Genomic DNA, 14,160 nt, shown 5'->3' with positions numbered 1-14,160 from the left:
AATGCTGTTAATTGTGTTTTCTATTCCGAAAAATGGGAAGTCTCATTAGCAGAGCGGGCTCTGACACCACGACCACCCCCGCCCCCCCCCCACCCCCAACCCCCACTCCACCTCTCAAAGTACTATGAACAAACTCAAACCGGGACTGAATACGGGACCCCTAAAGATGGGTAAGAGAACGGACAAAATGAAGGATAACGGTAACCAAAGCTCGTCAGCTGGTAGGAGGTCCACTGGTCCCTCCCGTGTGACCAGCCGACGTTGTTATATGGGAAACAGGCGACGATCGGTATGCGGTGCCATTTGGCAGTGATCTGTATGGGCGGATGCAGGGAGAATGGCCCAGATGGGGGGAGATTTAAAATACCCCTCATCCAGGCTTGGTGGGATGGGGTAGCTAATGGGGTTGGAGATCCCCAACTGGGATCTTGACTATGTGATGGGTTGTTTCAGTAAATGGATGGAGGTGGTGAAAGGCCACTAACCCCCCCCACCAAAGTAAAGAATAAAAATCAGAATAAAGGTAGCGAAACGATGGTGGACCAAAACGGAGCCCCCGAGACTGTTCTTATAGATGTGCCCCCCCCCGCCGACCCTGCATCATCTGCACCCCCCCACCACCATCGTATCCCCTCAGCACCGACCCAATGGGACCTTGTGCTTTGTATCCAAGACCGGTGGCATCTGGCAACCCTGGCTGACCTCCCCTTCCTGACCCTTCAACGGGCCAACTTACAGAAATAGTCGGGGCCTAGAGACAACCCAATGGGGCAGCCACAGCTGCAGGGGCCAGTTTAGGAGAGGGGGCAGGAGCGGGACCATCAAGTAATGACCCGGAGAGTACTCCATCTGGCCTCGAAACTCAAATAGAGAACGTCGGCGTTGGTGGTCAGACCAATGACGATGGTCCAGCAAGGTACACACAGCTATCTGCCAAAAGGAACACCTCTCCTGTGGTTCAGAATCCTGAAATTATGACTGGTGACACGGCTATACTCAAACCCTGGACTCCAGCGGAAGCTCGAGCTATGATAGCCGAAGAGCCCAATCCTATAAAACGCCCCGCTGCCTTCCTCAACTGGCTAGAACAGATGTGTGAAATTTACCAGCCCCTTCCGGACGATTTGCAAGCCTTATTGAAATCTCATTACGGTAGCTCCTGGGCTGCCTTACAAAATACCATTCTGGTTCCGCCTGGAGAGAACGGAGACTGGAGGAGAGAGACAATGAGCTAGCAGAGGGAGGGAATGAAAGTTTAAAACATTGGCCGCAGGGCAGGGGCAAAACTGCTATTAAGGCAGCAGCGCAAAGACACGGGGACATGGGGGAAGTAAATCGGTGCCTGCAAAGGTAAGAGGAAAGCACCCCGGATTTTTTGGCCCGATTCTGTAATGCTTGGGAGGAGTATGCGGGCATTCCCCCTGGGAGGAAATGGACCCTTAGCCATACAAACACTGCTGAATTGCAGTGCTCCCCCAACATGCCCAGTCTTTCAAAATGCGACACTTAAATTGGCAAACTTTGAAATGGTCTGAAATAACCACGGCCTTGGTTAATATGGACCAAGAGGGATTATTTGTTAGCACCCGAGAGGGCTCCAATCTGCAAAAGACCCAATTTTTTCATCAAGATAAATGTAAGAGACAAGTAAAAAGCCAGAGAAGAGACAAGTCCCTTGACACCTGTCATAAATGCGGAAAAAGGGGACACTGGGCCAGAGAATGTCGATCGGGACCCCCGAGGGAATCCGGTGGGTCTCAGGGCCAGCAGACTGTGGCGATTCCCTCCTTTACTTCCAGTAACCCTTTCCCCCAGGAATAGGGGGACCAGGGGAGGCTGTGGTACAGGGAGCAGTTATATCACTTCCCCAAGATTCTGAAGAGCACCCTGTGGTAACCCTTAGAATAGGAGACACACATTTACGAGCCTTGGTGGACACTGGCGCTACCCTTTCCTTTGTCCCTCTCTCCCTGGGATTACCCCTTAGCCAGAAAAGGGTAGTAACAGTAGGAGTAGCAGGCGTTCCCCTATCGGAGCCTCTATCGAAGTGAGTTGCCTTGTCATTGGGGGACAACCGTGTGGAAGAGCATCTGATGGTTTCAAAAACTACTCCTTTGCCCTTGTTGGGACACCAAACTCTGTGAAAATTAGGGGCCACTATTTACTGCACACCACAAGGGATGTACATGGAAGTGCCCACACCCCAATCTCACCAGGTAACTTCTCTGCTCCTTGTGCCTGAGGACAACCCTAAGTCTGAAACAATTTTATATGCTGGCAACTTGAAGATAATCCTTACATGGCAGGGATGGGCTGATTGTGGCAAGAACTTGATGGATTACCTAGCATGCCGCCTGTTAAAACCCTAAACAGCTTGTTACAGGCGGTGCTGAATTACTCCCGTCTCCATTGTACCGCATGGTATACAGTGAAAGATAACCCCGAATATCATCAAAGGGTCAGCACTCTGATAGGAACAGTGTCTCCCATCTGCCCTGATCCCTACCTTTAATTTGGCGAGGCGGGCTTGGATGTACTAGTACACTTGGGCTTGGACATACTGGTACACTTGGGCTTGGGTGTACCGGTACACTTGGGCTTGGATGTACTGGTACACTTGGGCTTGGGTGTACTGGTACACTTGGGCTTGGATGTACCGGTGCACTTGGGCTTGGACATACTGGTACACTTGGGCTTGGGTGTACCGGTACACTTGGGCTTGGGTGTACCGGTACACTTGGGCTTGGATGTACTGGTACACTTGGGCTTGGACATACTGGTACACTTGGGCTCGGGTGTACCGGTACACTTGGGCTTGGACATACTGGTACACTTGGCTTGGGTGTACTGGTACACTTGGGCTTGGGTGTACCGGTACACTTGGGCTTGGGTGTACCGGTACACTTGGGCTTGGGTGTACCGGTACACTTGGGCTTGGACATACTGGTACACTTGGGCTTGGGTGTACCGGTACACTTGGGCTTGGACATACTGGTACACTTGGGCTTGGGTGTACCGGTACAATTGGGCTTGGGTGTACAGGTACACTTGGGCTTGGGTGTACCGGTACACTTGGGCTTGGACATACTGGTACACTTGGGCTTGGGTGTACCGGTACACTTGGGCTTGGGCGTACTGGTACACTTGACCGCAGAGCAACAGCCTTTGTTTCAAGTAAACTCTGAGTCTGTGCCCCATGTGACCCTAGCAATTCGGCCCCCCCTTTCAGTCACACCATATAGGTCCCATGATAAAAAGACTTCAGCAGACCCCTACCTCTGAATGCATTGGGTCAGTTGAATGGTTCGGATCTGTTGAGGGTAGGATCTATTTCCCCGAGATTTTTGGGGTCTCCTGTAAAGTAATTAAACCCCTAGCGGAGTTTCAATGACACCAACCACCCCCCCCACCCCCCGGCCCCCACCGAGCAGCCTGACCTTGTCGGTCCCCATGTGTTAGACGTAGTCGAGGGTGGTCTGTGGGCTTTGCATAAAAATCATGTCGGTTGAGTGCTCTCTCCGCCCCAGATCATCGTGTTTAAGCTGTGATAAAATGCTGTCCTGCCCTGTGTTCGGCAGTATCGGTTAACTCCTGATGCTGAGACGAGCATAGCTCCCGTTGTAAATGCTCTGCTTCAACAAGGGGTTCTTAAACCCACTGTAATCCCCTGTAACACACCCATATCACCGAAACCTAAAATCGGACGAGCAAACGAATGGCGTTTTGTACAGGACTTGAGAACCGTAAATAGCATTGTGGTCCCCATAGCACCGGTAGTACCTGATGTAAATGTGATCCTGTCCTCCATCCCGACCACCGCCATGGTTTATACCGTGATAGACCTGTGTTCCGCTTTCTTTTCTATCCCCCTCCATCCCCACAGTCAGCACCTGTTCGCTTTTACCTATAAGGGGCAGCAGTATACCTGGACAAGGCTTCCCCAGGGATACACTGAAAGTCCTGCTGTATCCGCTGCTGCAGTGAAACAGGACTTGGACGAATGTGATTTAAATGGGAACCCCACACTTGTACAGTACGCCGATGGTCTTTTAGTGGCCTCACCTACACTGACAGACTGTGTGAAAGACTCAGTAACCTTACTTCGATTCCTAGCAACAAGAGGCCATAGAGTATCTAGGAGTAAATGGCAGTTCTGCCAGTCACTGGTACAGTACCTGGGATTCACTTTAAAAACAGGGACTCGGTAGATCGGACCTGAATGAGTACAAGCCTTCCTGCGGATACCTGCCCCTAAAACAAAGAGAGAGATTCTTTCCTTGCTGGGTATAGTGGGCTATTGCAGCCAGTGGATTCCAGATTACCGTCTATATGATGCTGTCCTCTGTGCAGCTACGATGAAGGAAGTGCCTGCGGTTTGTCCAGTGGACCTCAAAACAGGAGGCAGCGTTTAAAGCTGTCAAGGCGGCTTTGACCTCGGGCCCGGCTCTGGGACGACCCAACTATGAGCCTCCCTTCCAGCTCCATGTTTGCGAAAAGAAGGGATTGGCCACCGGAGTTCTTACTCAAGACCACAATGGAGGTAGGCGACCGGACTGCTTATTATTCCGCGGCTCTTGCCGCTGTGGTGAGGGGGATGCCTGATTGTCTCCACGCTGTCAATGATTGAGAAGTCATTGCCGTTAGTCCTCCATCACCCTTGTGAGAGTTCTGGTATGATAGCCAAGTGGTTATGGTACTGGGCTTGTAACCCCAAGATCAAGAGTTCAAATCTCACCATGGCAAACTATGAAACAATGTAACTTCATCTGAATAGGAACAGATGGAAACGTGTTTGTACTCGAAAGAGTTACAATGGAATTTCCTCAAAAGAGTATCACCCTTGTGAGGTGCGAGTGCCCCACGCCGTCACACTGCTGCTAAATTCTGCTGCTACACAACATTTTACTGCCTCTCGGCGCCCGGGGTACAAAGTTATTTTATTATCACATCCCAACTACACCTATCGTCAGTCGCTGGCCATTGACCCCGCTTTTGTCCCCGAGTCCCCTGAAGAGGTGGAGCATGACTGTATTGCACTGGTCGAACTGTCCACTTCTCCCGGAACGGATTTGCAGATGGACCCCCCCCCCCAACCCTTCGGGACCCAGACGTTACTTTTTACACCGACGGCTCCTATCAGCGACCTCATCGCCGGTTACGCTGTCGTGAGCCAACACCACATCGTGGAAGCTTACACACTACCCCCCCACCACCCCCGGCACTTCAGCACAGGCAGCAGAACTATTTGCCCTAACCAGAGCTTGCATCCTGGACAAAGGTCTAGCAGCCGATATTTATAACCCCATCTGCCTTCGGTGTTGTCCACGATTTTGGTCAAATATGGAAGAGTCGGGGTTTTGTTACATCAGCGGGTCGGTCTATTAAACATTCCCAGCTCCTGCTGAACCCCCTAGAAGCGATTCAATTGCCTAAACGTCTGGCGATTATTAAATGTGAAGCGCACGCTGAACTGGCCGATGATGTCTCTGTAAGGAATGCTCGAGCTGACCAAGCGGCCAAACAAGTTACAGCTGCACAAACCCCCCTTTTGCAAGTGCTCCGTGTCCCGAATTGCCCCCCACCCCCTTCCTGCCCTGGAGTCTGCCGACTTGCAGGCAGCCCAACAAAACTGTACCAACCAAGAAACACGGTCATGGGAAAAGGCACAACGCTGTTACAAAAATGGTTTCTGGTTCCATTCGGACGGTGGACTGGTTTGTCCGCGAAGTGGGTTTTTGTCCCTGTGTGTCGCCTGGTGCATGCACAGGCACACATGGGCAAAGAGGGGAAGCAACATGCAATAAACCAACAATGGTTTGCACCTGGCATCACTCCAACTACACAAAAAATCACTCGTTCTTGCTTAACTTGCCAGCAGAATAATAAAGGGACAGCAGTAACTAAGTACGATCACCTGCCAATGCCTAAAATGCCTTGCGAGAACTTGCAAATTGATTTGCTGCATATGCCCCTGGCCTCAGGGTATAAGTATTTATGGGTAATAGTAGATACGTTCACCCGATGAGTTGAAGCCTACCCTACCTGAAGGGACGATGGACGAACAGTAGTGAGAATATTGTGGAAAGAACTGATACCTGGGTATGGAATATCTATGGGAATAAACAGTGATCGGGGAACTCACTTTACTGGGAAGATAGTGAAGGATTTAGTGCAGATCATGGGTTTTCAGTAGAAGCTGCATATTCTGTACCAGCCACAGTCCTCAGGAATAGTTGAAAGGGTGAATGGGGAACTGAAGAACGCCTTATCCAAGGTTTGTCAGGATAATAATCTCTCGGGGCCCGAAGCGCTCCCAGTGGTGCTCTTCGCTATGTGAAACCAAAAGAATAGAGTTACTGGAGTAACACCCCATGAAGCCCTCATGGGACACCCCATGATGACCGGAGCCCGACCTCCTGTTTGTGCTGAGAAATTAGCCTTAATTTGGAATGATGAACAGTCCCTGGCTTACTCCCAGGCAATTTGTAAAGCTGCAGCTGAACTACACGAGAGGGTCAGGCAGGCTCGGGTGGGAGATACACCTATACACACCTTTCAGACAGTGGGAGATACACCTATACGCACCTTTCAGACAGTGGGAGATACACCTATACACACCTTTCAGACAGTGGGAGATACACCTATACACACCTTTCAGACAGTGGGAGATACACCTATACACACCTTTCAGCTGGGTGATCGTGTATGTGAAAAATTTAAACAGAGATTTTCTTTCTCCTAGGTGGGAAGGACCCTATCTGGTACTGCTGACCACTCGAACGGCCCTGAAGGTTAAAGGGAAGGAGGATTGGATTCACGCCACTCATTGCAAGAAACATTGTCCAGCAGTCGTTTAACCATTGCTCATAGTGTATTAACTTGCATTATGTATCAAATACTGTTTTTTGCTATATGTTGTCCTTTTGCTGTTTGTTATGGAGTGTACCTAAAGGATTCACACCCCAACACTCCTTTGTCTTTATGCTGCACCTATGCTGGACAGGTAGGACAGGGCACCTGCTGGATATGTGCCCAGATTCCCCACCATGGGGCCGAGACAGGCATCTATCAGGCAAAACCCCTGACTGAGGAAGAAATAAAGGATCTCACAAACTTTCATGTCCAGTCAGATGATGCGGAACCCAATATGTTTAAAAGGGTGGTTCTGTCACTCTCCCCCCTGCTGAGGGGCGGAACTACACAAAGCATGGGATAAAGATCAAGCCCCCCCTGGAACCAATAAACGCCACCTGTTGGTGTTCGACCCTTACAACCAGTACCTATAACCTGGGAAACAGTGGTTGTCGAAACACCATATTTACTAGCCCTGGTAGTTATGGTCCTCAAAATCCTCTAAATGGTACTTACTGGGTTTGTGGAGAAAAAGCATATCCCTGGCTGCCTGGAATGCTGCAAGTATCTTCCCTCATTAATCAAGATGGCGATAATTGGGGAAGGGCCTCTCCCACTCCCACCTGGAGTGGTTGCTGCTATCCAGCATGTTTGAATCTGTACCTCCGCTATATAAGTAAGTTAGATATTAACCCACACATGCGTCTGCATCGCTGTAGCATTTCAGAGTCCGGGCGATTTTGGATGGTTCTCATCCCCTCATACAGGACCTCGTGTAACTCCTGAGAGGCTATCAACCTGGCAGCTGCGCTTGAAAAATTTGCCAATTCGACAGCTGACGCTTTGATTGAGACACAGAAACAGATTACAGCTACCACTACTGAAATGACAGCCCTACGCCTGACAGCTCTACAAAATAGAATGGCCCTTGATTTCCTCCTAGCTAAAAAAGGTGGCACTTGTACCCTAATAGGCTCAGAATGCTGCACCTATGTGCCAGATGTTTCTGAGAATATCACTGACCTGGGACAGCATGTTATGGATAAAGTGCGAGAAATAAAGACAGTTGGGGAAAGGTTGAGCAGTGTTTATAACAAGGATTTCTGGTGGGCTACAGTAACAGGGTGGTTCTCCGATTGGGGAAGTGGGCTGCTGTATGTTTTACTTGAGTTAGTTCTAATAGGTGTTATAGGGTGTTGTACATGTGCTACTATGAGGATTTGCTATACCTGGTGTATTAATGGAGCTATGAATGGACTCAGCACTGGATTAGGAGGAGCTCACATTCTCCCTCAGTTGATACGCACTGGCCCCAGTGAAACCCACGTGGGGAGAAAACGTTTACCCTGCCAGGGATCGGCCTTTTCCTTATGGTTATGAACCACCTTATGATGATGATTATTCCTCACTGGTGTTAATTTTAAAGAAAAGATTAACAAGGAGGGACTGTGGAGGAATAAAATACCTGTATAATTGTGAATGAAGTAAAATACATGTATAATTGGGGAAGGAAATTGAAATCCATATATAATGAAATTACTGTAGAAAGTCCCCAGTCACACAGCCAGCGCATACATTAGCAAATCAAAGGGCCAGTGCTACCTTCCCAGACAAAGAGGCTCCGGATGTCAGATACGCTGGTGAAACCCAAGAGACAAACTATTGTGTGTGCATTGCCCAGAATGTGTAACCATTAACACTATCTATTTGCTAAACCATTGACATTGTCCTGTCTAACCGTTGAAACACGAACACTGGTCGCTATCCTTTGAAGCCATTTGAAACTATTGTAATTGCCCAAGCTTCTGTCACGAACCTTCTGCTATATCTATGTGTGTAAAGAGATGTTAGGCAGAGTGTCAGCTAGCTACACTGTAAGCTGCTGGGCTCTCCGTGAGATCACAATTTTAATAAAAGGCTTCCAAGACAAACCTCCCGGGTCTGAGTGTTCACTCCGATTTCCGCAACACTCACACACTCACAGATTGACACCTCCACTCTCACGCTCACTGATTCACACCGCAACTCAGACACTCACTGATTCATTCCTTCACTTACACACCTCCACACACATGTACTGATTCACTTCTACACTCACACACTCATCCATACATACCTCTACTCTCATACAATTGATTCAGGCTTCCTGTCACATACTTAACAATTCACATCTCTACTCACACACTCACCGATTCAGACCTCCAATCTCACACTCACCATTTCACACCTCCATTCTCACACATATTTATTCATTCCTCCATTCTCACACTCTCTGTTTCACACCTCCACCCTCACACTCACCAAAAACACACCTCCAAACTCTCACTCACCAATTCACACCTCCACCCTCACACTCACCTAAAACACACCTCCACACTCTCTCACCGATTCACACCTCCAATCCCACACTCGCCAATTCACACCTCGACTCACACACTCACACTAACACACTCAGTTACAGACACAGACTCACAAAGACGCATTCACTCATACACTCACTCACAAACACTAATATACACACACGTACTGACACACCACTCACTTTGACACACATACACACACACTCTTACACTCATCACACACTTTCACACACTTAAACACAGACACTTACAGACTCACACTTACACAATGCATACAGATTTACACAACCAAGCTCTTATAGTTACAGAGCCTCTCAGATTTATATTTATACACTCACTGACACTCTTGCATGCACAATTTCAAACTCACACACTTATACATATCTCACATACATAGACACTCAATCAGATGGTCACATAAACACTCACCAAATAGACTTACACCCAAACAGTTAGAAATATTCCCTCAAGAATGCTCGGGACTTGTGGAGAGGTTGAGGAATGAGAGGGGGAGGGAGCAGGACCGGGACCGGAACAATGGATGGACAGTGGTAGAGGGTGAAGGATAGGGCAAGGAAATGGGGCATAAGGGAGGGGGAGGTAGGGAAAAGGTAGGGAAAGTAGAATGGAGAGCGAAGGGAGGGGGCACAAGCAGCAATGGTAGAGGCACAAACGAGGGGGGCAGAAATGGGGAGCGGATTGGGACAGCCAAGGATTGGCGGCATAGGGGAGGTGAACTCACCAAGATAGTGGTGACGATGAGAGTTTTGTTGATGAGTGTCTCGGAGACGTTGATGTCGAGGAAGGTGGCGTCCATTATGAGACCTCGAATAGAGTGCCAACTCCCAATCTGAGGATAGAGACACAGCCGGTCAAACTCACCACACTCAACATTAATCCCAAAATCAGGCCCTGTGGGAGGGAGCTTTCCCAGGGTGGGAGCAAACAGACTGTCCAGGCAACACCTTCAGGGGAGGGGGAGAGAGAGTCAGCACCTTCAGGGGAGGGGGAGAGAGAGTCAGCACCTTCAGGGGAGGGGGAGAGAGAGTCAGCACCTTCAGGGGAGGGGGAGAGAGAGTCAGCACCTTCAGGGGAGGGGGAGAGAGAGTCAGCACCTTCAGGGGAGGGGGGGAGAGAGAGTCAGCACCTTCAGGGGAGGGGGAGAGAGAGTCAGCACCTTCAGGGGAGGGGGAGAGAGAGTCAGCACCTTCAGGGGAGGGGGAGAGAGAGTCAGCACCTTCAGGGGAGGGGAGGGGAGAGAGAGTCAGCACCTTCAGGGGAGGGGGAGGGGGAGAGAGAGTCAGCACCTTCAGGGGAGGGGAGGGGGAGAGAGAGTCATCACCTTCAGGGGAGGGGGAGGGGGAGAGAGAGTCAGCACCTTCAGGGGAGGGGGAGGGGGAGAGAGAGTCAGCACCTTCAGGGGAGGGGAGAGAGAGTCAGCACCTTCAGGGGAGGGGGGGGAGAGAGAGTCAGCACCTTCCGGGGAGGGGGAGAGAGAGTCAGCACCTTCAGGGGAGGGGGGGGGAGAGAGAGTCAGCACCTTCAGGGGAGGGGGAGAGAGAGTCAGCACCTTCAGGGGAGGGGGAGAGAGAGTCAGCACCTTCAGGGGAGGGGGAGAGAGAGTCAGCACCTTCAGGGGAGGGGGAGAGAGAGTCAGCACCTTCAGGGGAGGGGAGGGGGAGAGAGAGTCACCACCTTCAGTGGAAGGGGAGAGAGAGAGAGAGAGAGTCAGCACCTTCAGGGGAGGGGGAGAGAGAGAGAGAGCCTCAGCACCTTCAGCGGAGGTGGAGGGAGAGAGTCAGCACCTTCAGGGGAGGGGGAGAGAGAGTCAGCACCTTCAGGGCAGGGGGAGAGAGAGAGAGAGAGTCAGCACCTTTAGGGGAGGGAGAGAGAGAGTCAGCACCTTCAGGGGAGGGGGAGAGAGAGTCAGCACCTTCAGGGGAGGGGGAGAGAGAGTCAGCACCTTCAGGGGAGGGGGAGAGAGAGTCAGCACCTTCAGGGGAGGGGGAGAGAGAGTCAGCACCTTCAGGGGAGGGGGAGAGAGAGTCAGCACCTTCAGGGGAGGGGAGGGGAGAGAGAGTCAGCACCTTCAGGGGAGGGGGAGAGAGAGTCAGCACCTTCAGGGGAGGGGGAGAGAGAGTCAGCACCTTCAGGGGAGGGGGAGAGAGAGTCAGCACCTTCAGGGGAGGGGGAGAGAGAGTCAGCACCTTCAGGGGAGGGGGAGGGGGAGAGAGAGTCAGCACCTTCAGGGGAGGGGGGGGAGAGAGAGTCAGCACCTTCAGGGGAGGGGGAGAGAGAGTCAGCACCTTCAGGGGAGGGGGAGGGAGAGAGAGTCAGCACCTTCAGGGGAGGGGGAGAGAGAGTCAGCACCTTCAGGGGAGGGGGAGAGAGAGTCAGCACCTTCAGGGGAGGGGGAGGGGGAGAGAGAGTCAGCACCTTCAGGGGAGGGAGAGAGAGAGTCAGCACCTTCAGGGGAGGGGGAGGGGGAGAGAGAGTCAGCACCTTCAGGGGAGGGGGAGAGAGAGTCAGCACCTTCAGGGGAGGGGGAGAGAGAGTCAGCACCTTCAGGGGAGGGAGAGAGAGAGTCAGCACCTTCAGGGTAGGGGGAGGGGGAGAGAGAGTCAGCACCTTCAGGGGAGGGGGAGGGGGAGAGAGAGTCAGCACCTTCAGGGGAGGGGGAGAGAGAGTCAGCACCTTCAGGGGAGGGGGAGAGAGAGTCAGCACCTTCAGGGGAGGGGGAGAGAGAGTCAGCACCTTCAGGGGAGGGGGAGAGAGAGTCAGCACCTTCAGGGGAGGGGGAGAGAGAGTCAGCACCTTCAGGGGAGGGGGAGAGAGAGTCAGCACCTTCAGGGGAGGGGGAGAGAGAGTCAGCACCTTCAGGGGAGGGGGAGAGAGAGTCAGCACCTTCAGGGGAGGGGGAGGGGGAGAGAGAGTCAGCACCTTCAGGGGAGGGGGAGAGAGAGTCAGCACCTTCAGGGGAGGGGGAGAGAGAGTCAGCACCTTCAGGGGAGGGGGGAGAGAGAGTCAGCACCTTCAGGGGAGGGGGAGGGGGAGAGAGAGTCAGCACCTTCAGGGGAGGGGAGGGAGAGAGAGAGTCAGCACCTTCAGGGGAGGGGAGGGGGAGAGAGAGTCAGCACCTTCAGGGGAGGGGGAGAGAGAGTCAGCACCTTCAGGGGAGGGGGAGGGAGAGAGAGTCAGCACCTTCAGGGGAGGGGGAGGGGGAGAGAGAGTCAGCACCTTCAGGGGAGGGGGAGAGAGAGTCAGCACCTTCAGGGGAGGGGAGAGAGAGTCAGCACCTTCAGGGGAGGGGGAGAGAGAGTCAGCACCTTCAGGGGAGGGGGAGAGAGAGTCAGCACCTTCAGGGGAGGGGGAGAGAGAGTCAGCACCTTCAGGGGAGGGGGAGAGAGAGTCAGCACCTTCACGGGAGGGGGAGAGAGAGTCAGCACCTTCAGGGGAGGGGGAGAGAGAGTCAGCACCTTCAGGGGAGGGGGAGAGAGAGTCAGCACCTTCAGGGGGAGGGGGAGAGAGAGTCAGCACCTTCAGGGGAGGGGGGAGAGAGAGTCAGCACCTTCAGGGGAGGGGGAGGGGGAGAGAGAGTCAGCACCTTCAGGGGAGGGGGAGGGGAGAGAGAGTCAGCACCTTCAGGGGAGGGGGAGGGGGAGAGAGAGTCAGCACCTTCAGGGGAGGGGGAGAGAGAGTCAGCACCTTCAGGGGAGGGGGAGAGAGAGTCAGCACCTTCAGGGGAGGGGAGGGGGAGAGAGAGTCAGCACCTTCAGGGGAGGTGGAGAGAGAGTCAGCACCTTCAGGGGAGGGGGAGAGAGAGTCAGCACCTTCAGGGGAGGGGGAGGGGGAGAGAGAGTCAGCACCTTCAGGGGAGGTGGAGAGAGAGTCAGCACCTTCAGGGGAGGGGGAGGCGGAGAGAGAGTCAGCACCTTCAGGGGAGGGGGAGAGAGTCAGCACCTTCAGGGGAGGTGGAGAGAGAGTCAGCTCCTTCAGGGGAGGGGGAGAGAGAGTCAGCACCTTCAGGGGAGGGGGAGGGGAGAGAGAGTCAGCACCTTCAGGGGAGGGGGAGGGGGAGAGAGAGTCAGCACCTTCAGGGGAGGGGGGAGAGAGAGTCAGCACCTTCAGGGGAGGGGGAGAGAGAGTCAGCACCTTCAGGGGAGGGGGGGAGAGAGAGTCAGCACCTTCAGGGGAGGGGGAGAGAGAGTCAGCACCTTCAGGGGAGGGGGAGAGAGAGTCAGCACCTTCAGGGAGGGGGAGGGGGAGAGAGAGTCAGCACCTTCAGGGGGAGGGGGAGAGAGAGTCAGCACCTTCAGGGAGGGGGGGGAGAGAGAGTCAGCACCTTCAGGGGAGGGGGAGGGGGAGAGAGAGTCAGCACCTTCAGGGGAGGGGGGGAGAGAGAGTCAGCACCTTCAGGGGAGGGGGAGAGAGAGTCAGCACCTTCAGGGGAGGGGGAGAGAGAGTCAGCACCTTCAGGGGAGGGGGAGAGAGAGTCAGCACCTTCAGGGGAGGGGGAGGGAGAGAGAGTCAGCACCTTCAGGGGAGGGGGAGAGAGAGTCAACACCTTCAGGGGAGGGGGAGAGAGAGTCAGCACCTTCAGGGGAGGGGGAGGGAGAGAGAGTCAGGCACCTTCAGGGGAGGGGGAGAGAGAGTCAGCACCTTCAGGGGAGGGGGAGAGAGAGTCAGCACCTTCAGGGGAGGGGGAGAGAGAGTCAGCACCTTCAGGGGAGGGGGAGGGGGAGAGAGAGTCAGCACCTTCAGGGAGGGGGAGAGAGAGTCAGCACCTTCAGGGGAGGGGGAGAGAGAGTCAGCACCTTCAGGGGAGGGGGAGAGAGAGTCAGCACCTTCAGGGGAGGGGGAGAGAGAGTCAGCACCTTCAGGGGAGGGGGAGAGAGAGTCAGCACCTTCAGGGGAGGGGGAGGAGGAGTCAGCACCTTCAGGGAGGGGA

At 53.3% G+C, this 14,160-nt stretch overlaps 1 protein-coding gene across 1 annotated transcript in view; it reads right to left on the bottom strand.

The window, feature by feature from the left end:
- The window catches only part of LOC121274108 (glutamate receptor ionotropic, kainate 5-like), a gene marked incomplete at its 3' end in the record, with an annotated part of 576,200 nt that overhangs the window by 313,882 nt on the left and 248,158 nt on the right, over nucleotides 1-14,160 (bottom strand). Inside the window, exon 10 of the mRNA XM_041181261.1 lies at nucleotides 9,955-10,062. Coding sequence (XP_041037195.1) covers nucleotides 9,955-10,062 — 108 coding nt within the window. The remainder of the gene's footprint in view (nucleotides 1-9,954; nucleotides 10,063-14,160) is intronic.

The sequence above is a fragment of the Carcharodon carcharias genome (assembly GCF_017639515.1).
Source record: "Carcharodon carcharias isolate sCarCar2 chromosome 29 unlocalized genomic scaffold, sCarCar2.pri SUPER_29_unloc_5, whole genome shotgun sequence".
In the NCBI taxonomy this organism is placed as follows: domain Eukaryota; kingdom Metazoa; phylum Chordata; class Chondrichthyes; order Lamniformes; family Lamnidae; genus Carcharodon; species Carcharodon carcharias.
This window is presented reverse-complemented; position numbering and strand designations above follow the sequence as displayed.